The 25303-nt window shown below is 39.3% G+C and overlaps 1 protein-coding gene across 1 annotated transcript in view; it reads left to right on the top strand.

The window, feature by feature from the left end:
• Positions 1 to 25303, top strand: part of LOC125764273 (diacylglycerol kinase eta) — a 42351-nt gene that overhangs the window by 13342 nt on the left and 3706 nt on the right. The window contains exons 3-12 of the mRNA XM_049428326.1: positions 15434 to 15514; positions 19284 to 19435; positions 19522 to 19717; positions 19794 to 20291; positions 22882 to 23027; positions 23345 to 23611; positions 23731 to 23856; positions 23938 to 24140; positions 24208 to 25040; positions 25102 to 25245. Of these exons, the coding sequence (XP_049284283.1) occupies positions 15434 to 15514; positions 19284 to 19435; positions 19522 to 19717; positions 19794 to 20291; positions 22882 to 23027; positions 23345 to 23611; positions 23731 to 23856; positions 23938 to 24140; positions 24208 to 25040; positions 25102 to 25245 (2646 nt within the window). The remainder of the gene's footprint in view (positions 1 to 15433; positions 15515 to 19283; positions 19436 to 19521; positions 19718 to 19793; positions 20292 to 22881; positions 23028 to 23344; positions 23612 to 23730; positions 23857 to 23937; positions 24141 to 24207; positions 25041 to 25101; positions 25246 to 25303) is intronic.

The raw sequence follows: 25303 nt of genomic DNA, 5'->3' as shown, positions 1-25303 counted from the left end.
AAGTGTAGTTACAAAAGATGAGTCGTTATCGTAGCATATCCCATACATCTCAGTGTTCAATGTTAGTTTTGTTAAGATGTAAACAGCAACTAGTGAGTGATGTGTTAGTTTGAAAGGTTTATGCACACATGTAGGCATTATATCACCGACTAAGACGCTGTAATTTCAACACCTTAAGAGCAAAAAAAGTTGAATACGTTGAGGTGAGTTAAGCTCGTAATAAAGTTGTCGGTAAATAACTTCGGCAAGTTCGATTAATGGAGTTGGAGTAATCAGAAATCAAAAATGGTATATAATAACCATGTTTTAAACTTGTTACATAACACTACTTGATAACACAGAGCAAGGGTAAAACATCCTTTATAGGAAATAACCAAATTAGCCATCATGCTGCAGCAATGCAGAGATAAAAGAAGGCAACTTGTTGTTTATTATCGTTTCAAATTTTATAATAAAATTCATATTATGCAGGGATGTGCGAGCAACGCAGATGGAGTATATTTATGAGTTGGAAATGAGTTCAATTTTTAATGTTTTACAAATGTGATAACGTATAATATCTGTCTCTAATGCAAGAAGAATATTTTCTCGCATCATTGATTTTATATTCACCACCATCGGCTAGTGTCAGGTGGATGAATTTCCCTGACTACATAAATTTATTTTTCACTGTACGAAGATGGTGCTAGTTTGCGAAAAAAAGGTTTTCGATTTTCGATTAATACTTTCAGGTATTTTGGGGCCCCGTAAAGAATGATGCGCACCATGGAATGATTCGACCAACCAACACAAAAAGGGTCGTACGGGCGTAGTAATCCTTCCCCGCCCTTCCCTTTTTATCTTGACATCCCTTCCTGCTGCTTCATGTTGTACGATTGAAGATTATCAATGCGTAAAATGGTTGGTACGTTGAAATAATTGGATATTACTATTGATTCTTATAAGCGCTTACGCTTACGGTGTATAAAACATAACAAAATGAAGGTTATTTCTTACGGGTTGGTTTGTTGCTGACCCGTGCAAAACATAATACTTGCGGGAAAGCATCAACACCCAGCAAGCAAGCAAGAGCAGCGAGAAAATGAAACGGTTCAAGCGCATCGTTTCATTGACCCTTTTCATGGAGTGTTTCGGTTCTGGTCAGCAGAATGATCCGTTCCTGCATCAATCGTTTAAGGTTTTTGGGAAGTAACCCGAGATACACCGAGATTAGATGGTGTTGTGAGCAGGTAAAACGGGTTTCAAGTGAGGATATAAAGATAGTCGCATCTTATTTCGAAACACAAAATAAGGAATTATTGAACTTTTGGTAATTGAACATAAATCGCTTATCAATGTATAATAGTTGTATAAACTATTAATATCTTTTGTGTGACCAGTATGACTATGTTGAGGTTGCAATTTGGGATTTTCTTTCAACAAATGCATTCAAAAGAATCGTTATTTTTATACAATTTCTATGTGCAACATTATTCACCATTTTCCTGGAAACGTTGATCCCCATTATGCAATTACTTGATGAATATTTAAAGGCTGTGTTCATGTTGTACGACGGTGATCTATCCTACGGCAGCTATTGTGATCTATTCTGTGCGGATCGTTAATGTACAGCAATTCTGGTAGTAGCAGGTACATATATGCATTATACGCCGAAAGATGACCGACGGCGGTGAAATTGCTCGACCGTGAGTACTCATGAATTTATCAACAGTAGTAGCTACACTGTACGGACAAGTACACCATCTCGCCATCTGACAGACTGACAGTTTTTGGGGGTTTCAAACGCTTACGCTATGGAAATGTGTCCCTCCCCGTAAAGAAGGCAATCAGCCGACTGGAAAGAATAGGACATAAACAAAACATCAATGTTTATGCATATTGAATGAATATTGATTCATTCTTGCTTCGGTAGCAAATGAAACCAAATTCCGCGTGGATCCAAAGGTGGACGATTTGAATCTACTATCTTATATGAGAGTGCGCGATGCACCGTGTATGGAAGATATAAGATTACGGCGTAGCGGCGGTACCAAACCTTGCTACAGGTGTGTAGTGTACGGCAGGTATAAATAACTTGCTTAACAGTAATGTTTACACGAACATACCGAACGGCACGTGAGAGAATTCGTATAGTCAAAATAAACAGAAAAATGACAGTCGCTCTTGTCCGAATCTGCCATTACACATCCATACGCGCAATGCAGCAGAATGTTGATGCTGAGAGATGCTATAATCGTTCTGCAGGACACGTTGAGCACAATGAGTGTTAATAGCGTTGAGTGCGAAGTAATGAAAATTGATGGAAAAAAACATTCCCCAGACATTTGACCCAACCGTATGCCGGTATTTTATAGTACGTAAGCATTGTTGAAGATGTGAAGTCTGCCAGCACAAAAATTCAGTTATTGTTCTGATATAGGTGACTGTAGCGGAAGGGGAAGTATTTTTTTTCAATGCCATTCAATGTTTATTTTTTTATGTTTTTATTTATAATTTTTATGTCTTAAACATTAAAGGAATATAAAACCCAAGAATATAAACCCAAAATGCATAGGGGTTACTTGCATCTGAACCATATAATTGAAAGATATTTAATAAATAATGATATTAGCATTTCATTTTGTCCACCTTCAGCTTCATTTCCCATTGGTACACGCCGTATTGGGAATTCATTGTAACGAGACATAATAGCTAGAAGAAAGATAAACAACTAAAAACCAAAAATTATAACCATCTTGCAAGGGGTAGTTCAAATATTTTTGACCATTTTGTTTTCGGCGATCCAAGCGGAGTAGGTGGACAAAACGAACGATTCCGATAAAAACCACATCTAACAATAACCTTGCATTCTGTCTGGAAACAAAAAACTGGTGAAACACCGAAAACACCCAAACATCTCTCTGCGTCCTATCCGCAGGTGGCCCCACGAATGACCTAAATAACAACCATGTGACCTCAATTGGTCGACGAAATGTCTCTGGAAGGACAGGATATTTATCTCACTCACAATGTTATACCGCTTGCGCTCTATGCCACAGTACGCCATTTTTTTGTCCAGTTTTGTCCGTGCTCTTCGTACCTTCCCGTACCGTACTGTGTCTTGATAAGATGCGATGGACCATTACATCGTGTTAGCCGGAAGATGATCTAATTGCTTGACGTCGTAACACTAACGCTAGTGATGCGTCATCGGGCGCGTTACCAATCAATCAATTACCTTCGCTTTTATGGTGCAATATATATTTTGCTGCTTTCGTCTTTCATTTTGTTTCCAATCATCTTAAGAAACTATCGGATTCTGAAAACGAAATGAATTTACTTTGAGCGCACGAACGACGTAAGCTTTTGAAGAAGGAAGTTGGATGTTGAACAATGTGAGAAAATTCTTTATAAACTTGTTAGATAACTGAAAAAGCTCAAAGTTTATAGTGCTTGGCTATGCCATAAAAACCGTCAATAGAGGCCATTTTGGTTAATGACCGGTTCGCATGCATAGATGCATGCTCTGCGCAAAACTTATTACTGCAAAAAGCAATTTCGGATCTTTGTGCAAACAATGATTAATTTGCAGGCTATGATTTTAGGAATCTCTTCCAAAACACCCACTAACTTGAACTTGAATTGTATTGTAAGATAAAGTTATCTATACGTAATTCCTCCCGGATCGCCTATTAATAATATCTGTCCAGTAGAACAATACGAAATATTAGTTCGTTGCTCAGCACAATATGAAGCACTATCTCTCACGAATATATTTTCGAATCAGACCCAAATTGATTTTCTTAGAAAAAGCTTTACCGTAATACGTACGGCATATAGCGTTACTTCTGAATGGCGGGATTAAAAGAGCGGATGAACGTAATCAGCCAAGTCATTACATCAACATGTGCGTCATACGCAGCTGGATAGAAGTAGAATTGATTGTAATACATCTTTCATCAATGTTTTGTTTTAAATATTTATTTACATTTATTTATATTTAATTATTACGCCATTTAGCCTTATTGTCAGCCTCAATGAAAATGAAGTGTAAAATTTTCACAAGGTATTTCCTACTTGTACTTTGCACTATTCCGGGTTTACTAGGTTTATGTGTTTTATTTTAACTTTTAAAATTATTTCTTTTATGAAAATAATTAATCTCTTCTTTGAAGCTGTAGTTAAATGTTTATCAATGTGTTGTTGCTCGTAGAAAATTAGCGAATGTATCAAACAGCTTTTTTATCGATTTATAGTTCTAAGAAATAACAACTAAATGCTGTATGAAATCAATCATTAAGGTCAAATCTTAAGTTACTCATACGTACGTATTATATTTCAAATGTTTACATAAAAAAACTAGTCCATGAAGTTTACCAGCATTGAGCAATAAATCGATTCCATTCGATGACTCATGGACGAATAATTCAAAAATTGTAAACGAACAATTGTGTACAAACGTATATTTACCGATGGTACACTCCTTACAAACTCACAACAAAAAGTACTTTTTCTCGTACGATGGTACCAGGACCGTGATAGAATTGCCATAATCAAAATGCATTGCGCGGAAAAAAGATAAAAACTACCCAAAACTGCTGGGTGGTTTAGAAATCGTGTTTTCAATGTACCGACGTCACCAAACGCTTTGATCGGGCGTAATTGACTTTGTATGAAATTTCCAGCCGAAAGCATTGAGCACTTCAAACATTTGTCAGGACGTGCGCTTTTCAAACGTAGTTCAGTTGCTTTTTCCTCGTTCAAACAATCGTTACAGCCAGTGTATCCCTTTGGTCAGCTGAGGGTGTGTACGGAAAGTGCTTGCGACATTCGATTCCGCGTACTAGTGGTGGCCCAATGGATTCCGTATTGGATCTCACCAAATATTGATATTTGCTATAAAAAGAAGTTCTATTTTCATTCTTTCCAGTTCATGGCATCAGTTTTACAAAACTAAGTGATTGTGGGAAATATGAAATTGAAAAAAAAAATAATTTGAAGAGAAAACTGTTTATAAAAATCAATAATTTATCGATGTAAAATCAGAAATGTATTATCAGCAGTAAATATTAAAAATATAACAACGAAGTATAATAAACATGTTATACTACTGACATATTTCAAACAATTTCTTACTGCAGTAAACAATACGAAACTTGATAGTTATAGTGATAGGAAGTTTACTGTACAAAGTGCACTATTCGCACTAAATGCAATCGTCGACGAATAGTCCGATGCTCAGGTGCGTAATGCTCGTTGCCAGTGTACCCTGTGCCGGTAGGTAAATGTCAATAATGGCGTCAGTTTCCTAGAAATTTGTTTTCCTATTTGTTTGGTCCTTTGGCCTTTCCCAACTTTGGGAATATGTTAAGAGGTAGGTAAAGTTGCTCACAAGGATGGTTGCCACTGCCAGAACCAGGACCGGCATTGGAGGAAATGTTGATAATGTGATATTAGAAAGTTCTCTATTATATTCTACTTTTTTCTGTGTGTAGTATGAAATCATACAGCATCTTCAACGTGCAGAAGCATGTTACAGGCTTATGAATGGCTCTCTTGCGTCATCCTCACAGTGTTGCGGGTGAGCGAAAGTTATCCTGTTGCCAGGATGGTCGCAGGTTGTAGTTTCCTTGTACATTTTTATGATGCCATAATTGGGATGGTGTACCATGATAAGGTACGACGACGATGAGCTTTGTTCGAGGTGTTGCTATCAAACCGGTTCCAAAACCTACTCCGCAAGGGTTTGCTTTTGGGTTGGAACCAAAAGGGCAAGAAGAGTAGTTGTAGGCATGTTGCTTGATTACATTTTCGTTTCATAAATTGGGATGACAAAGTCGACATTTATTTTCGGGGTCCAATAGGGCAATGCATTGACATAATAAACCGTTTGGTGATCAATCTGGGCAGGTTGTACAGAAAGAAACCCATGTTTAGCGAAACGAGCGTGGAATTCTTTATGATACACAACCAGGATAAGCTTTATTGCTTGGCATTTAGTATTTGGGTAAGCACATTATTCATTATGTGAAGGATTCCTTTCTCTTCGTCACACTGCAATGCGTGTTTGTTAGTTAACCCACAGTTTGTGGTTGTCTGAATGCATCTTATAGCAAACATTCCTTTAGCGGTGTAATCGATACATAGTGCGCATATATTCATAAACACTTGATACCATTATCATCAACAGTTTCGTTGGATAGAAGTAAATTCAGTGCTGCTTCTTGAATACTTCTTCCGATGCCAAATGGAATAGAAATAATGGCGTTAGTATCGATCGGGAGTTAAACTGTTTGTTAAAATCAAATCCTTTACCAAAGCATGGTTAGTGAGGCACGTCCTTAGATTACTTCGCAAGAATGCGACTTGTGATTATTAAGTTTCATTGCTTGAAAACGTGATATTATGTTGAAAATAATGGAAAAGAGATAGAAGACAGTCTTTTTGCATGTCAGCTAAAGTTAGTACTTCAAAGAGCTGTTGATTGTGTACCCAGAACGCTTACCATCGTAATAAGAGAAATGATATTCAATTTCATTCTATCGGGGTAAACCGTTATGATAAAAAAATGGTCTTATCAGCCTATCGATGTTCAAGTTAGCGGGGTGATAACAGACATAAAGAAGGATTACAAACACTACTGTACGTGTTGTAAGTCTGTTTTTGCAATCTGGAAAGCGTAATTATATGAGATGATTTATAGTAAAGGTAAGTTGTTGCGATAACTCGTTTGATATGTTTCTATGCGAGCTTCGTTCAGCTAGTTGTTAGTGTGTTATTAGTTATGATACTTATAATAAGGTTAAACGTATAGATGAAGTGCACAATTTTGTTGAAATTATTAATTTTATTATGAAGAGTAATACAAGTTTTTAGTCAAATGAACTAACTATGGCTTTAATTCAATGAGCTTTTAAACTTATAATGTGTAGATGGTTTCTTATAATTTTGAAATGGATTATGTGACACAAGTTTTAGTTATTTATTTTGCTTCAAATGTACTTATCAGAGGTAGTAGAAGAAAAAAAGCTGAATTGTTCAGATATTTACCCAATTTGTCTGCAGCTTTTTTTGTGTACTCTAAATCAAAGTATCATAAATCGATCGATTTCATCGCGAAATTTTCATTCTTCCCAACGGATGGGAGGATGACTTTTTTGCACAACAACAGGAAATTAAATTTACACCGATAGCAAGAAGGATGTTGAGAGAGAAAAAAAATACAACACGATTATTTTCAGTGTGAGAAGCAACAATCTGTTTGACGAGATATCGGCAAAAGGAATTTCTAAATTTTCATTTTTTTCCAAACACAGTGAGTTAGCGTAATGGTTGTAAAATTTCGTGCAGTGTAATAAATACTGTAACGACATTTCAACGTAACATGGTAAAGTTTTGTCTAAAACAGATTTTACAATAATGCCTGTAATACCTTTGGCGTGTGCAGCTTTTGGTGTATAAAACATTACCCGCACATTATATCGTAGAGAATTTCCCCAAAAGAAAATATTTGTAAGATGTGTCGTAAGATAACGGCATGCGACCATCTTGTAAGAAATCGGTATTCTTAACCACAAGGTCATGCCAAGTATTTGTAACATTTTCCCTTTTTACACAAAGGGTAAACTATGACAACGGATGATTCCTTTAGTTGCACGTAGTGTCAGTGTTTGGGACAATAGAAAAATAAAATTTGTTTTTTTTTTAATATTTTTGGACCCAAATTGGTACCTTCCAAACATGCTGCCGTTGTTGGAGAATTTGAAATGCCTAAAAAAATATTTCTTTTGATGCTGGGCTACACCCCTTTATGGTTTAACGAAACACCGTATCCGTGCACGGATAGAGGTGAACAGTTTTTCAAGCAGGGATAAAGACGGTTCTGGTCTCTGTACTAACTGCATGAAATGTGCCTGTATGCCAATGCTCCCAAAACAGGGTACTACCCGTGAAAACAAACGGATAGCAGAGAAAAGTAGTCTTCAAGAACATTCCACCGCAACGGTTACGGTACGCCACACTTATTAAATGCAAACGCCCGAAGGCTCGACCACATTTGCTTACATTCGGCGTGAGAAAGTTTAACTTTCTGCGTGTATAAAGATAATATTGTAACTTAAGAATTTGTGCTAGAATCAGAAGCGGTATGGCTTACGAAACCGCAGCTTTTATTCTACGGCATTTGCTTCCCCGTGAGAGCTTGAGAGACGAGGTGTTGACGCAACCATGGTGTGGATACGACCAATAGCAATTGTTTGGCGTGGAAAATAATTTTCCATCCTGGGTGTCATGCGCTCGTTTCTCTCAATTTGACTTCTGTTTAGTACACATTAATGGCAAAGAACCTTCTTGCCATTGCGTAAGCCCCCCCTTTTTTCGTGATCTAATAGTACGTCTTATTAATTCTGGCGCTATTTGAAAGGGAGCGATGCTAACAGACGATACAACTAGGCACGGCTAAGCGGATGAAAGGACGTTGACGAATATTGTGTTATTGTATAAATTTTTGGGAATAACTTGTGCTCTCATTAGTGAGCGCAGTGTGTTCGCGACAAAAAGCTTTTAAAATTATTAATTCAATTTGTTTTCAGCTGCTGGAAAAGGTTTCATCTAAGATAGATAGAAAGGCTGGGTAGCACTACGGATGATTAATAAGGGAACCGAATAAATGCGCTTTGATATCTCACGAGGGTATAATTTTGAATGGCTTTTCCCAAGCGAGCTTCCCTTCGAGTGATGAATTATTTTTGTTTCACTGAACAAAGGTTAAGCTTTGCCACATTCGCTATACAAAGAGGGCAGATTAAATCATTTCAATTCTCAGCATTTGATGAAGGGTATTTAATGTGGATATTGACTATATATTTAGCTGGTTCAATAGATGTAAATGTATAAAATTGTATAAAAAATTGGTGACTATGAAGCATACAGCTAGTCAAAACAAACGCAAAAGCACAATAAATTCAATGTTTAGTATTCTGGTGGCTTTACGCGAAGTACGCGGAATCATTGATATTGACACATTTTCTTCTTCGTGTAACTACTAGGTCATTGCTTGGGGCACGTAAAACAAACAAAGTTGAGTGTTTGCTTTAAATTAACTTCTATCGATTTGAGTTTGCTGGGAAATTACCCTACGATGGTTGAAAAATCCCAATAAAGAGTGGCCATAGAAGAAAAGAACTCCGGAGTGACCGGTGTGGTTTGCTTTATGATTTGACAATTTAGCACGATCGATACTCTTGATAAACGATTCAAACGAAGAGAAAATGATTGTGCAGAAAAAAATGTGTTCAGCTCTTTTTCCCCCCGAATGGACCATTTTAAGCGCAAAGCTATTGGGGACGAATGGGCTGAGTGAATTTTTATGCTCAATGGTTTCGTAAATAACTCTCTATTTCCTGTCCCTTCATCACTTGTCGAAACCCATAATTTATCATCCAAATCAACAGGCGATATTTTTCACATTGTTGTGAAGCTTTATTCTTTCGCATTTTAAGCATCTTACCTATCTTCCGTGGGTACATTTGTGCGTTCCCAAGGGATTAGATTTTAAATGCTTTTGCATCTTTATGGACTTGTTTTTTTTTTTTTGGTTAAGACTGAGAATTTCCATTGTTATCGTTGGTGTTTCGATGTGTTACACGTGTGGGACATTACTTTCCCAATAAAAAGCCAGTTTCCGGATAAGCTTCCGCTTTTCCGGGCGGCCTACGGTAAAAAAAAAAAACTCTCGGGGGAAATTTTTGCTCCGTTCAGAACCAGGGTGTTCAGAAGAGCTGAAAGGTGATGAATAGTGGTTGACAGAAATTGGCTACAATCTGTATTTTTTTTAGTGTGTGTAATGGAACTCTTCCGACAAGCTATAAAACCTTTCTAGTGAAGATTTGAACATAATTGGGGGTATAGAAAACATACATATACTAAATGAGCCCAACGTTTTATGAGATGTCATTAAAGAACTAAATGTTAATCCTATGTATGACGATACGGGCATCGACTTATGCTCTGAATCTAACCCCGAAAAGGTTCATTCTCCAATACTCGATGTTCTTTGTACGAGTTAATCTAGCAAATAAATATTTAATGTAGTAAAACAGAAGTTCTTGGTAAATGCATTAGCACCGACTACAACAGCGTCGCACAGATCATAATGTCTGAGAATTGTGGATGATAAGTCGCTTTTGTTGTCAGAGTATTTCAAATAGTTACTAATGGTTTAATGTTTTGTTTGATTGACAGACAGCTTTTCCTTTTTTTCTGATTTCGTTGCACATTAGTGTAGTATTTTGGATTACTTAACATTAGCTTAAGGATTTAAACAACTCTATGCAAAAGGTATATACAATACCTTACAAAAAAAAATGTACACCGATGACGTCAAACAACTGCTGGGCAAGCATAGCTGGCCGAGATCGTGCAGGGGTTGGCTTCTGGTGAATTACTTAACATGAATCCACACCAAGGCAAACCTTCGCATTCTCGTCCGATGTATTACTTTTACCTCGTTTGAAGATTCCCTTGTTGCCCGTGTTCTAGTGTATGAAGTATAAGCCTCGGAGGAATTTTGGTATATAGTAACATTTTTAATTACAATAGCTCAGGAGCGATGAATCTTAGGAATTGTTTGGACGAAAGAATGTGAAAAAATACCTGTTGGTACAAGTGAGCAAGGGAATAAACGTGAAACAATGTGATACATCTTTGTGAGTGAAGAATATATGAGTTATGAATGTATAAACTTGCTACTGTTTATTCGTATTCGTTCGTTTTATTACAAGTTTAATAATTATAGAAGTTCTCATAATATCAAGGAGTTTCGTACCATTGTTTTTCCGATATATCTCCTTTTTGTTATATGAAACAATTACAGCTCACAAATTATGCAAAACAACAAAACACTTCTGATTAATTGTTCAATTAAATAATGTGACACGTGCCTCTATGGGAAGAAGACACTTCTACTTTAGAAACAAAGGCATTTTGACATGTGTGACGAACACAAAAACATAAGAAGTAGTAGTGTATACCTGTTCTACTCATAATTATCAAATACAGAAACAGCTATGTAATAAAAGTACGGGCTAGTCTGTGCGTAGAACTAAACAACAAGTGTGATTTAGTTATAAAAGTAGAAGTTTTCCTTCCCAAAAGCACGGAAGGATGACAACTTAGCTGTCAGGTTAATGTCAGTCAGGATAGCAGGAAACTAGGTCGAAAATCCTTTTTTGCAGGGTAGAAGAACACGAAATTGCCAAGAGGCTCGTGGCATCTACTAGGCACACGACGAACTTTTGTAAAAAAATTAAACAAAAGCTCAACAGAGTATGGCTTTATCCCTAGGGAAAGCTATTGTTTTGTGAGCAGTTGCTGTTGTATCAAGCATTTGTTTGTGGAGGGAGCCGACTTGCTTTAATAAATGATTAAAATTAATCTCAAAAATCTTACTCAGATTTTCTAATTCCGGTACAAAAAAGTGAAAAAAATTATAGTACAATTTATTAAAAGTATAATTTGGAGAGTATGGCTTTATCCCTAGGGAAAGCTATTGTTTAGTAAGCAGTTGCTGTTATATCAAACATTTGCTTGTGGAGAGAGCATGCTGCTTTAAAGCCGACTTGCTTTAATAAATGTTTAAAATTAATCTCAAAAATCTTACTTAGATTTTCTAATTCCGGTATAAAAAGTGAAAAAAAAATTATAGTACAATTTATTAAAAGTATAATTTGGCATATAAAGTATATATTCAACATGTAACAGCTAAAGCTTTTTATTCCCTGTCGGTAGCTTAGGTAGCTTAAGACCGAAACGTTAAGACGCTACTAACTTCTTTCACGTGGAAGTGTTAACAGAAAGTTTGCAAGTTCTTATCCCTGATCCCTATTGCAAACACCCCGCAAAACAAGAGGCTATGGCAACCATTAGTACCAACTGACATTGTTCGTACGGTTCTAGTACAGCGTCTACAACAAAACTATTCGGATCAAATTATTTTCAAAGAACGATTGTAACTTTCCACATTGTACCGGATTTTATGGGGATTTTTTTTGCTTCCCTTTTTGTGCCGCAGTACTTATGTGATTACTTTTACAATAGAGATTTAAGTAGCATAAGTAAAGAAATGGTATATTTCCACGGTACAACCGTGAAGGGCAACGAAGATTCACTGAACTTAAGCATCATGGCAATGAGAGTTTTTTTTTTATTATTCTTCATTGCTTCGTTTCTGCACACAATCTGGAAAGTTGATGCCACCATTAGTGAAATGTAATATAGGGAGTCGAAAATTGAATTACAAGTCATCCTGATGGGAGCATATTTCCCCACCCTTACACACCCTTATGGTGTGTGTCTCATTGCGTTCGAATTCCCATGAAACGTACACCTATCCCAGCAAGGTGTATAAGTCTTCACTTATGTTTGTGATTTTGCTCTCCTTGCTGTCGCTGTTGAAGACGTCTGCCGGCCGTGAAGAGCGAAACCGATGGACGAGCTTTGTTAGAAAACTTGTTGTTGTTGTGCTGATGTTTTGTGCTTAAGATGTCCCGGTAGGAAAAGGATCTTTGCCCAGATATGTGTGTATTGATAAAAAAAGAAATCATACACAACTGTCAGTAGCTGCCCGGGCATGATGGGTTCCGAATCCTAGTGGAAAACGGTGAGCTCGTACGAAACATGAACGTGAAGAACGACAGAAAAAAGCTATCGTAATCACGATTTCCCGTGGCAAAGCTTTATCGAACGAGTGAAAGCTGTGATTGCGGTACGAATTATTATTTTATTTATTTATATAAATAAATTGGTAATGAAGCAAAAAATGAACGAACATGGTATTGCTTTCACAACGGTAATGATTCGTATCTATACTGTGGGTTGCAGGGTACTGTAACTCGTATCGAAAAAGTACAACATTCCGAACATCGTTTCCGATGGTGGGAAAACTGTCTGCCGCCTGCCTTCGCGTAACGCGTGAAATGAGGAAAATTTGAAAATAACAAATTAATTTGCACAGCAGCAGCATTCGTTTACGGCCCCCTCAGGCGCGTTGGCCTGTGTGACGAATAATTTAATTACTTAGTTGCGTCGATTTCGGTGGATGTTTAATTCAAAACGAGTTCCCGACCGGCTGGCGGCTTGAAACGAAACAGTGCCGCGTGGAAAGTTTTGAGGTGATGTTTGTTAGATGTAAATTTTTTCACAGCTTAAGAGAAATTAAATCCGATAATTAAACGATTTGATCTAAACATCATTTCTAAACGTTTTAGACATATGTAGCAAGTAATAGCAGCCGAATATTTTTTAGTTAATTTTGGGTACAAGTTGGGGGAAAAATTGTAAAATACTTTAAGCAGGAAATGATTCCGTTCCGTATTTGGTAATAAAAAATTATTATGGTGTGTTCGTTTTGAATAGTAAATAACCTATTTATTATAACCACCTTCTCGCCATAAACATTCTCGATGCAAAAAAGGTCTATCTTTATTTAAAAAGGTGACAAACAACTGCTACCATCGACCATTACAAATGTGTAATATTTTGATTATGTTAGCAAAAACAAGCTTCTGAAAGCTGCTTCTGAGCCGTACCAAAAAAAAAGGATCATGTGGACAGATTTGACCAAAGAAAACCTATTGGCATCCCTTACAGTTGTGCGCCAGGTGTTGATAATGTATCAATAACACATAATAAAGACATTCCGCATGGGTTAGCGATGAGCCACATGCTGTTGCTGGTTAAATTGGTAATATTGTACTCTTGTAGCAATGGGTCTCATAAATGCCTGTTCACATGGTACGTAAAGTTATTGCTTTCTGCGCATTATTATGATATAAAACAAATGGCAGTAAGAGGATGGTTTTTATAGCAAATTAGATGGTTCTTATAGCAATAACTATACTTACGATTTCTATAGGTAGTATACTACACTCTTAACCTAGTGCTTGACTTTAAGTGTTAGATTTCGACCACTCGACACAGGCTAGTGTCAGCGAGAAAGCATCCTTCTTCCAATCAAGCTAATCCTAAAAGTGTTTGTTTTGAAGTATGGCGCTCAAGGATACGCAGCTAATAAACGTGCTAATGGTCCGATTTGGCGTGGTAAATCGCATAAAAAGCACATATTTACATAATGAACGGCTATAACGTAGCCGTGTCGCGGTTACCATCCGTCTCGGCAAGTTAAGGCACAAATGGTCCATGGTCGAAGGATCGGTGAGCCTACACCAGCAGCTTCACCGTTACCGAGGCGCATCACTAAAACTGTACCTACGCCCGCCAGCGGTTTGCTTTTTATTCCGTATTCTGCTTTCCAGCTTAAAACAGCATCGACCAGCTCGTTGATCTTTATTTACTGGCCGTTCGGTTGAAAGTGATCCCCCTCCCACCCAGAGAGGGATGGGGAAAAAAACACACACACACACAAACAAGAAAGAAAAACAACTACAGCATAATGGCGGCGCAAGAGTAAATAAACAGACTCCTTTCCCGCGAGATTATTCATTCAAAGGCAATCAGATAAGGAACGCTAATTAAAACTTATCTCCTTTTCTATCCTGGTTTGTTGTTGTTCGTTCTCCTCATTCATTCGGTTTGGTTTATTTATCGTCCCTTAGATCGTTGAAGTGTCCTGTCCTGTCCGAATTGAACCAATCTCATCTAACCAGAATGATGATGGTGTTGGTGAAGAAGTTCTGAGGAGTTCTAACGAAACTAAAGACGCACCAGTTACACCAGTTTTGGGGCCATATAGCTCGCTGCAAAAGTAGTACCGAGCTCGTTGGCGTCGGAAAGCTTTAGGATAAGGGTGGTCAAAGCTTAGGATTTAGAATACACAAATGATGGAACGCGTTAAACGCTTACAGGCTGAATAAATCGATCATCTAGGGCGCACCATTTACGGTTCTCGTTGCGATGCGACACCGGGCCACAACTTCCTTTACAGCTGGTACCGAAGCAAACTTTATTCTTTACGAGCGTTTCACAAAATCTAATTAACAAACCGTAAATTGACATTTTATGTGCTTTTTCGCTCGACTGAGGGGTATATTTATCGTAATTTACGACCATTAGTATCGAACACTTTCCAGCGAGGACGCGTCTCCCGATTTGACCTTCCACTGCTTACCCTTCCATCATCTCCTTTTCCCTCCCTTCACCACTTTATCCCTTCCTATAAAGCTTTTACTATGGAAAATGTACATATATACAGCTTGGTAAATCATAAATGAAGCGCTGATTTTAATTCGGCGAAAACACGTCCAACGAAGTGAAAATAGAAAATCTGCACGAAAAAAAAAATGAAAAGCACAACCTGTATTTTTGAACCAGGCACACTTTAGCGAACAAACGATTGAATGTTAATTGACAGTACAATTTGTTTCGACAAACTTTGTCTTCATGTTGTTTGATGTTTTCATTTTCTCCTTCTTCTTCTCTGTACTGTTATGCTTTTCAGAGCGATCTGTTCGATGAAATCGATCTCTCCAACTTGTGCTTTGCGGAGTGCAGTACGAAGAATGCGAACCATAGCTTCCAGGTAAGTGTCTTAGTCGTTTTCTTATAGAGTTGAATTTTTCATTTAAATGCTCAAGTTCTGTGTCATTGTTATGTTGTACTAGCGTTTGTTTTTTAAATTTTTAAAAGACCTCTTAAAAAAGGATGCGCATAAAAAGCATTTATTATAAAAAAAATTGATGTTAAACGCTCAAAAAAAGGACTTAATAAAGGGTGTTCCTTATATTGGGGGTAAATCTCATATCGAATTTTCTTTTTCGCTGAAGGTTTTGCTTTACTACTACACTAAAAGCTACTAAAAACATTAATTATACAGTTGATTAGCTTGCTTTTGGGTTGCGTTTCCGCGTTAATGGAACGGATGATTATTTTTTGTTTAGTGAACTAATGATGGTGGAGTAATAAAAAAAAGTTACAGATTCATTTTCATCTCCTATCATCCTATTTATTGAACGTTAAAAATGTAAATTCTTTCCATGTTCAAGATCAGCACTAATGAAGAATGGTTGTTACTTTTTTTTTTGTTGGGTTTTTGACTTGACAATGCGGAACGCAACGAACCTACTTCAAAGGAGAAACAATAAAAAGCATTGCACTTGACATTGTCTTTCGTCTACCATCTTTCTGGAGAGGTTCATTACGAAACCATCAAATGCCTCTCGATGTCGCCATCATTCGTAGTCCTGGGTTTTTTTTATATATTCTGTAAAGCAGGGGTTTTGTTTCGGATGTTGATCTCTAGGAATTGCAACGACCGAAAATGGTTGCCGAGAGGATTTTTATTATAACACCGCTCTAGTACAGTACGTCGTGCTTTTTTCGGGTTTTTTTGTGTGAATCATTAACATCACGTACTTGGGAAGCATAAAGTCGTCACCATAAACCCTTTATTGCTTCGTGCTGTACATTTGGTTAAGGTCTGTGTGTGTGTGTGCTCGTTGAAGGGAAGGATTTGTTACCATTGTTACTACCCTTTGTCGGAACAAACTTGCGGATTAACGACATATTGGATAGATCAATAATTTTTTCGTTTCCCGATACTATAATCACGGGGTGTTAATAGTGTTTTTACAGTGCGTTTGGGGAGCTTTTTTTTTGAGAAAAAAAAGCTCCTTCGTTTTTGCAAATGTCTGTGCTCAGTTTCATTCCATTAACGATTACTGAGCTTTTTGCGAATCATTTTTCCGTATTATTTTGCATACGAATCAAACGATTGCTTGCTGCCAAAGTGTCTACAGTGTTAAAAGAAAAATTAAATCTATTTTCTGTATGATACCAATTTATTTTACAATGAGAGCTACTTTATTAAAAAAACCCTTTCATAATCCTAGAAAACTCTGCATTCAAATGCTTGTTTTGTGCAAACAAAAGTGAAACAGCACTTCTGTAGACTTTTTAAAATCACTGTAAACAGCAATGGTTCTTGCGGTTCACTGACACAATATCGTGTACGTTGATTGCGTGTTGTTTTCAACATCAAAACCACAAAGCTACTTTCGAAATCTCCAAACACCGTAAAATAGCAATGTCAGAACAGTCGGGAACGCATTGTGTCTGTTTTTTTGTTGTTGGTTGTACCCTATCTGTCATCTAGAGACAGTGAATCTTCGCGCAATGTGCTTCAGCCGAATGCCAAAAAAAAAAAAAACAAAAAAAAGAAAAGCCCACAGAAAAAAGAGCAAACGAACATTTACATGCATTTCAAAAATCATGAATAGAGCGGGGGAAAAACAAATATGGCATACGTGTAACCATTGCTTATCATGATGGGGTTTCTCTCTGGGCCGCGCTTTTGCACGGATCCTTGCTCGTACGGACAATGCCAAGGCAAGGCGAGCCAGTTACGCGAAGCTAAGATTAAACATTCAACGAAACGGAAGGATTCACGTTATGGCCTAGTTTGCCACGTTGTGCTGTTGTTTGTAATTTACCACCATGGGCTTTTTTTTATTTTTTACCGTTCTTTCAGAACCATGGTGTCTGGCTGGTGCTTGCCTGGTTTGCCATGTTCTGCTCTGTAGCGTACCGATTTTTGGTATTGTTTGTGCAGAAAATAGGCACATTGTGTGTTTGTGTGGTAAAGGTGAAGCTTAACTCAATGAAGATAACACCTTTTACAGGTTACAGGACAAAAACTCTATTAGCAAATAGAGAAGAGAAAAAAGCAACGTACAAATTTAAATGTGAAACCACGCATCGGTGCGTTTGCATTTGTCTTGACGCTGGTACAATATCGCCTCGTCAAAATGGATTGTGTGTCCTATTCGGTACGTCCTTTCCCAGAAGTATGTACGCTGAACATGTGACCCGCGGGGTTTCTCGTGCACTCAGTATACCGAGTGCCCAGGAAAAGGGTAAAAACAAAGAGTAAACCGTACACCCGTGTAGTACGGTACGATGTGGTATCAACAAACCCTGCCAGAACCGTTTGCTCAACAAAGCTTTCACTTTTGCTGGGACGTGTTTCCCACAAAGCAAACGGGAATCTAGACGCAGCCGTATCTCTCAGCAAGAATGGAGGCCAATGAAGAGGTGTGTTACAAAAAGAGTAAGAAAGCAAGAAATAGGGAAAGAAGAAAAGAGCAAAATAATAGAAGAAACACACACAGTGTGGAAAGCGACGGAAAAGCTCCAATACCTGTGCCATACCAAAGGCATGGGATATGCTATTTACATATGGTTCGCTTTGGGTGATGTTACGGTGTGATGCGGTTTGTTGGCGAAAAAACACAAGGTTCGAGGACCGGCACCAGGGGTATATGGCTGACATTATAAATGGTGAAGAAACCTCAGCGGCCTCTATTATACCGTTTGTTTGTTCGGTTCTAACGCGAGATAAAATAGCATTTTTCCTCTTTGTATTTGCTGCTCCCAACGTTCCCAACGTTCATTGTAGGGTTTCGTGCGAAAAGTGGAAGTAGAGACGAGATCAAGTTGGAACCCACCGGAGCCACTGAACGATGATCCGATGAGGATGAGCTTTGCTAATTGGAAAAAGGGCTCCGTTGGGGCCAGAGATGCGTAGGCATTAGGGCCGGGATGGGAAGAGATCTACCGAGACGGTTGATGTGTTGCGTGATATTTCATCACTTACGATACGAGGCGTAGTTGTTGTTGCTGAGTAGAGTGCGAAAGGTTTTGCCACAGCTTTGGTTCTAACCCGACCATTCCTCATTAATTGTCCGGTGTTATATTCACGTAAATGTTCGTAGAATAGACGAAGGTAAAATAGTAGTGGTCTTGAGTGGGGTTTGCTTAGTGGACAAGTGTTGCTAGCATCATCCCACCCTGCGATGTTGGAATGCTGTCCAAATTTGTACTAATGAACAGTGATCCTGTTACGTTTACCTTCTAATTGCCATTTCTAAGATTGTGATCGGTTTCTTTTTTCTTTCCTTCTCTCGGGCATCGTAAGTGGTTGGTGATGGTGATGTTGATTGGGATGGCATGTCAGCTTCATTGAAGTTGCCTTCCACAGTAATCGATGTAATGACGCTTGACGATGATGATTGTGCGAATCGTTGGTTTGGTTGGACATGTTCTACCTAAACGGAAGCGGAAAGACGTGCTTGAGTAAATGGAGAACTACATCGTCATTGTTTTGTATTAATTATTCCGGAAAAAACGAATTATTTTACGAGTTATGCAAATAAAAATTGTGTCACGGAGTATATTTCAGTAATTGCAAATCATGGGAGCAGAAATCTTCGATTGGGAAATGATTAATGAAACAGTTGTAGTTCGTATAAATTCGGCAAAGCTAATATAAAATTCTCGTTTTGTTTTGGTAGCTAATTACACCAACCAGATCGCTAGTGCTGTGTGCTGAATCACGCCGAGAAATGGAGGACTGGCTGCAGGCCCTGAAGGCTGCTTCGGCGCGCGAATTTTTCGAACCCGGACCACCAGATCAACACGATTTCCTTTCCGGTCACCATCATTGGTACGTTTCTGATTTCCGCTACTATATGCCAATTACCAAGCTTAAACGAAATTTTATGCAAAATTTCGTTCAATTCCCTCTCGAAGGTATGCAACATCTCATGCACGGCCTACGTACTGCAACGTTTGCCGGGAGGCACTATCTGGCGTTACTTCCCATGGGTTGTCCTGCGAGGTGTGCAAATGCAAGGTTCATAAACGTTGCGCTGCAAAAGCAATCTCAAACTGCAAATGGACAACGCTCGCTAGCGTCGGCAAGGATATCATCGAGGACACTGATGGGGTAAGAGCACACGAGCAGTGCGTACGTGCATCATAAGTGCTCACGTGCATTTTTCCTCCTCCTTTTTGATGAACAGAACATCGTGATGCCACACCAGTGGATGGAAGGCAACCTGCCCGTATCATCCAAATGTTTGGTGTGCGACAAAACGTGCGGTTCCGTCATGCGTCTGCAAGATTGGCGATGTCTCTGGTGTCGCTCAACGGTCCATACCGCCTGCCGACCCCAGGCACCAAACTCGTGCCCACTAGGTCCGGCCCGCGTATCCATGGTTCCACCGACATCGCTCCATTCGATCGGGCTAGACGAGGCGTGGGACGTTTGTAAACCTCACGGCAGCTTCTCACCCTTGCTCGTGTTCGTCAACTCCAAGTCGGGCGACAACCAGGGGGTGAAGTTCCTGCGACGCTTCAAGCAGCTCCTGAATCCGGCCCAAGTATTTGATCTCATCTCGAGCGGTCCTGGCCTCGGGCTACGTCTGTTTCGCCATTTTGATCCGTTTCGCATACTGATCTGCTCTGGGGACGGATCCGTCGGCTGGGTACTTAGCGAGATAGACCATCTAAACATGCAAGTAAGTGTACATGTTTTTTTTTTTACCTCGAGTTCCTCTTTCCGGTTGTACTCAGCTTTGCTCAGTTGGTCGAAAACGTTGGGCAAATTAGAAGCGAACGCTTTTGCGCTTCACTCCAAACGAACCACTTTGTTCGTGGCCCTACAGAAAAAAAAACTCATCTCATTAGGAACCGTCCTGAAAATGGTATGCTAATAAGGTGGTTGGCCGTGCTGTCTGTACCGTTTGAAACGGTTGTGTTTCTCGTTCGTTTTGAGTTGTCATTTTAAGTAAAGCATTCGACCGGACGGTACCAGCTGGTACAGTTTGATACTTCCTTCTTTCGCCTTGCCCTTTTTCGACTATGCCCAACCAAATGGAAATGCTTCGACGAATTCCCATTTAATACGATGCGTTCCTGTCTGTCATCGATGGTTGTAGAAGTTGTATCAAGGACAGACTTATTTCGACCATGACCAACACTGTGTCGTACCGATTGTGACGACGATTTCGCAAAAGGAATGTCTGGGATGGGATGTTCCACTTTCTGCTGTAAACTGCACGATGTGTAGTAAAATGTCAAGGGTACGAATTATGACACGTTATGGTATGGAATGAATTCTTTGAAGAGATAGTTGGAGGGCAGCAGCTAAAGTTGGCACTACGATACCAAACTATGCGTTATGATTAAAGTGGTTAAGGAATGGTATAATAATAGCTTGAACGATTATTCCATTTGAAAAGGCTTTTTGCTACATTTCAGAGCTCTTTCCTAACTTGAATGAATTTTTGGATGTTTTACGACGATATGAAACTTATTACAGGAAGTTTACCATTTTTTGTCAACAAAAAAATTGGATGAATTTTTGAGCATTGTTTTCCAATAAATATTTACCTTAGCTCACCAATATCCCCATTATTACGTATCCCGTCTGTTTAGCTACACAATTCCTAGACGACACATGGTTGCTTACGTGGAAAAAAGTCTGTTTCTTTTTACAGTGAGCTACGTTCAAAGTACAGATCGTATACAGCTTATTCGTAAGACGGATATGAAAGTTCCCTGGGGCCAGCAAACGCCATTGGGCGCAAGCAATACGTCCGACTAACGTACTGACACGACTGAGTGTTCCACGGTTGGATGAGATGCTATTCCCGCCCGCAGGAAATGAGTTATATGAAATGTGTATCGAGGGAAAAATAGGGGGATGGTGGAGGGGTTCGTCCAGGAATGGTGACAGAAAGGATGTAAGAAAAAAGGAATGCAGGAAACTCTCACCAATATCTGCTTCTAAACGAATACACCCACGGAAGAAGGGCAGGATTAATATCTAATGAGAACTGCGGGGGGGTTGCCAGACGGATGTAACCGAGCAACGGTTATGATCACGATGATGAGGAAGTGGAATGAATGTTTTCGGGCCACATTTTTCCCTATTTTTTTGGGTGCAATTTCAACGGCGCACCGGGGTAAAGGGAAACGTAATGTCCTGTTTGATGATTAAGGAAGAAATCCAAGTTTTTGTTTGATGTTATCTTTAGATGTGTGTTTTGGGGCGAATGATAACAGCTTCATATGTCTGTGGCCGTGTACGAAACGTGAGAAAAAAAATTTAATACTACAAAAGATGAAAGGAAAAAAAGGGAAAGTAGACAATATGATGGACTTATTTTATATCATTAAACATTTGTGTTACAAAAAAAGTGTTCCATTGTAAGAAACTGCGGAAAATTAATTTTGTTTAATTATACAGATGATTGATGTAGCGACCACAGGAAAATTAATTTAAATTCCAGGTTTCCAGGTTCAGCACAATATTCTGCTACTCGATTAATGTTAAAACATTTCCAATTTCGTGGCTAACAGCTACCGAGCACTACCTACATATAATGGAATGTAGTGGCTAGGCTTGGTGTTAATGGTTTTCTCTTGTTTTGGATGTTAGCGGAATTGGGAACGCCATATGCATGCATATGGGTTTTGTTGAAATCAGAGGGTGATTAGAGGAATTCAGTGTCATGTGTCTCAGCGTTGCTATTCTGATGATGCATAATATACGGTACAGCCAAAGCTGCTGTAGCTAACTAACAGAAAGAAATGATTTTTATTTAAAAAAAAACTTTTTTTAATTTTTCTTTCCAAATGAAAAATACACATCTGCTGTTGCTTCATAGACAGGCGTGCCTGGTTGGAAAACATATTCCCCCATGACATGGGTGTGTTGCGTACCAAATGACAAAAGCATGCATATTTTTTGCCACTTTTATTTAGCTTCCGAGAATTGATTAAAGTTTCCCACCTTGCTCGATGTAAACTTTTGTGTAATCAGTTCTGAAACTCGACATAAAGCCGCACCCGCACACCCGGCTGATTTTTTTCCCCTAAGCACATTTTCCTTAAATTGATGGTTGGCATTCGAATAACAAACTCTCACCCTCACACGTGACTCTTTACTCTAAAATTATCCTCCCTGTTTCCTCCACCAACCATCCCCTTCCTGCGTTATATCGCGCTGTACGCAATAATGGTAGCGAATTAAACTTTCTCGATTCTGTAAATTCGATCGAGGTGAAAAGTTGTTTGCGAGTGTTTGACTTTTGCTCTTTGCAGAAACAATGCCAAATAGCTGTTCTACCGCTGGGTACGGGAAACGATCTGGCACGAGTCCTCGGTTGGGGAAGTTCCTGCGATGATGATGCACACCTACCGCAGCTGCTGGAACGGTATGAGAAGGCCAGCACAAAAATGCTCGACAGGTAAGATTACGACGATGAGGGAATGATAAAGGGAGACCCATGGCGACAAGAACGTGGAACAGTGTGCTTGAGAAATTATGGTTCGATTTTTCCCGTGAGTCCTATTGACACTTTGGCCCCATTGAAATATGGTTCGGGGTAGTACATAAGAACAAATACAAGCGCAAATGATCAGAAATGGTAGTGGTTTTAGTACACGTTTCTTCAAGTATAAACATCGATTAGCAACGTGAGAAAACGAATTGGGTCGTTTAATCATTCCGCGTTAGATTTCGTAAGCTTAATCATTTCTGCTTCCCTTTTTTTCCAATGGACAGATGGAGTGTAATGGTTTTCGAGCGGGACATTGGCATCGCGACAACACGGACACCGAAGATGTCGATCTCGCACTATCCGGATCCGTTGCTATCACAGTACGAAGACAGCGCACTGTGGCATCTCCAGTCAATTGTGTACAACGAAGACACGCAAATGATGATACAATCGACGAGAATCCTATGCGAAACGGTCAATGACTTTATTGCTAGAGTAAGAGAAACCAGCTCCGACGAAGAGCAATTAAGCGTCAAATGTGATATTTTAAGGTAGGAATTCACTTTGTTTTTTTCAACCCCTGGCACAGTACTAATCCGAATCCGAAGTAGTGAAGTGAAATTGAATCACTAATTTGGCATTGGGTTGTTTTTTTTTTTGTTTCTTTCAGACAAAAGTTAGGAATGTTATTAGATACTCTGAAGGATGAGGAAGCTGGTCTTCATGGTGACGACGAATTATTTAGAACACTGAAAGAAATTGCTCAAAAAAGTGCCTCAGAAAGACCAATAGATACGTAAGTAATTGAAGATTTGCTGCTTTCAATGACTGGAACGGATGTACGATTGATTGATTTTCCGTTGGGCTGTTTTCACAGAAAAACAATAGAGAAAAACGAAAAAGATAAACTGAATTCCAAAGAGCGCATCAGTAGAATAGACCGCCGTTCAGAGAAGGAAGCACTTTTATGCCGGGCCAACAGCCTCAAGCGAGCAATACATGAAGTGGTGGAGATGAGCGAGAAAGTAATACCGTACGCACCACAGAAGCGCCTTTCCGTGCCTATGAACACACTTAGAGGTTAGTTGGTGGTGTGATTAGTAGTTGATTTTTAGTGTCTAACCAACTTGATTTGCAAAACCTACAGCCACCGCTTCCTCATCGGATAATTCAGCCAACACCTCTCCGGCAACGTTGCCACCACCTCCCGGCATGATATCGCCCTCGGTGTCTACATCACGATTGACCTGCATTTCACCCCTGCCAGATATGCGACGCGACTCGATGGATGAACATTTTTTCAGCACCCTCAATCTGCCAGTCCCGAAACAATTCGCCGACGGTGGTAGTCGCCGTAGTTCCGGTGTGCCGGAGTCCTATCGTATCTCCAGCATTGAGGAGCTGGAGGAGAACAGTCTGCACACGGAACCGAAGATGGCAGAAACCATCCTCGAACCACCGATGGAGGGTGAGTCTGAAATTGCGACCGACAATCAGGCCAGAGATCAAGATGATACATTGAATCAAAAGTCGACGACCACCACGACGTCGGATTCACAGTCCACAACGGCACCGTACGACTTTTCGTTCGAGTCGGACACGAAGACGGTTAAGTTTGATCTTGATCCGAACAGCGCATTCGAGCGGTTAGGGTTTAAACCGTTTAAGAAAACGATCGAACAGCATCACCAGCAACAGTTGGCTGGACAAGGCAATGGACATCATCGCACCGACAGTGGTTACATGCAATTCCAGCCCATTGAAGTGTATGAGCGTAATTATTATCGCACCCAAGCGCAACGTTTGGGCGCTGCGGGTTCGTGCAAAGTTGGTCTGGCTGGTACGGAACCGACGTCATCGAAAGCTGGTTCTTCATGTAATATGCTGCAGGTGCCCACGATTTGTATTCCGAGTCTTGAAAAACCACCGGAAAACATCTATTTCAGTGAAAACATTACCATCATCGATACGGACATGCCGGTAAGAGAAGTTACGAACTAGCCAATAGAAATGGTAAGCTATATTTGTTCAATTTCAACAGGAACGATCGTCCTCTGATGAGGTACCAGGCGATGGCAGTGATATTCTATCAGCAATAAGCAACGAAGAATGTAGCGTTACGTCGGAGATACTCGATAGACAATCTGATAACAACTCGCAGGTTCATGTAGGTGATATTATACAGGTTAGTGCAATAGAATCTTTTTTCCCATGAGGCCTATGCACAATATTACCTTTTCATT

Source organism: Anopheles funestus, chromosome 2RL (assembly GCF_943734845.2).
Source record: "Anopheles funestus chromosome 2RL, idAnoFuneDA-416_04, whole genome shotgun sequence".
Lineage (NCBI taxonomy): Eukaryota > Metazoa > Arthropoda > Insecta > Diptera > Culicidae > Anopheles > Anopheles funestus.
Note: the sequence above shows the minus strand (reverse complement) of the source record. Positions and strands in the feature narration are given on the sequence as shown.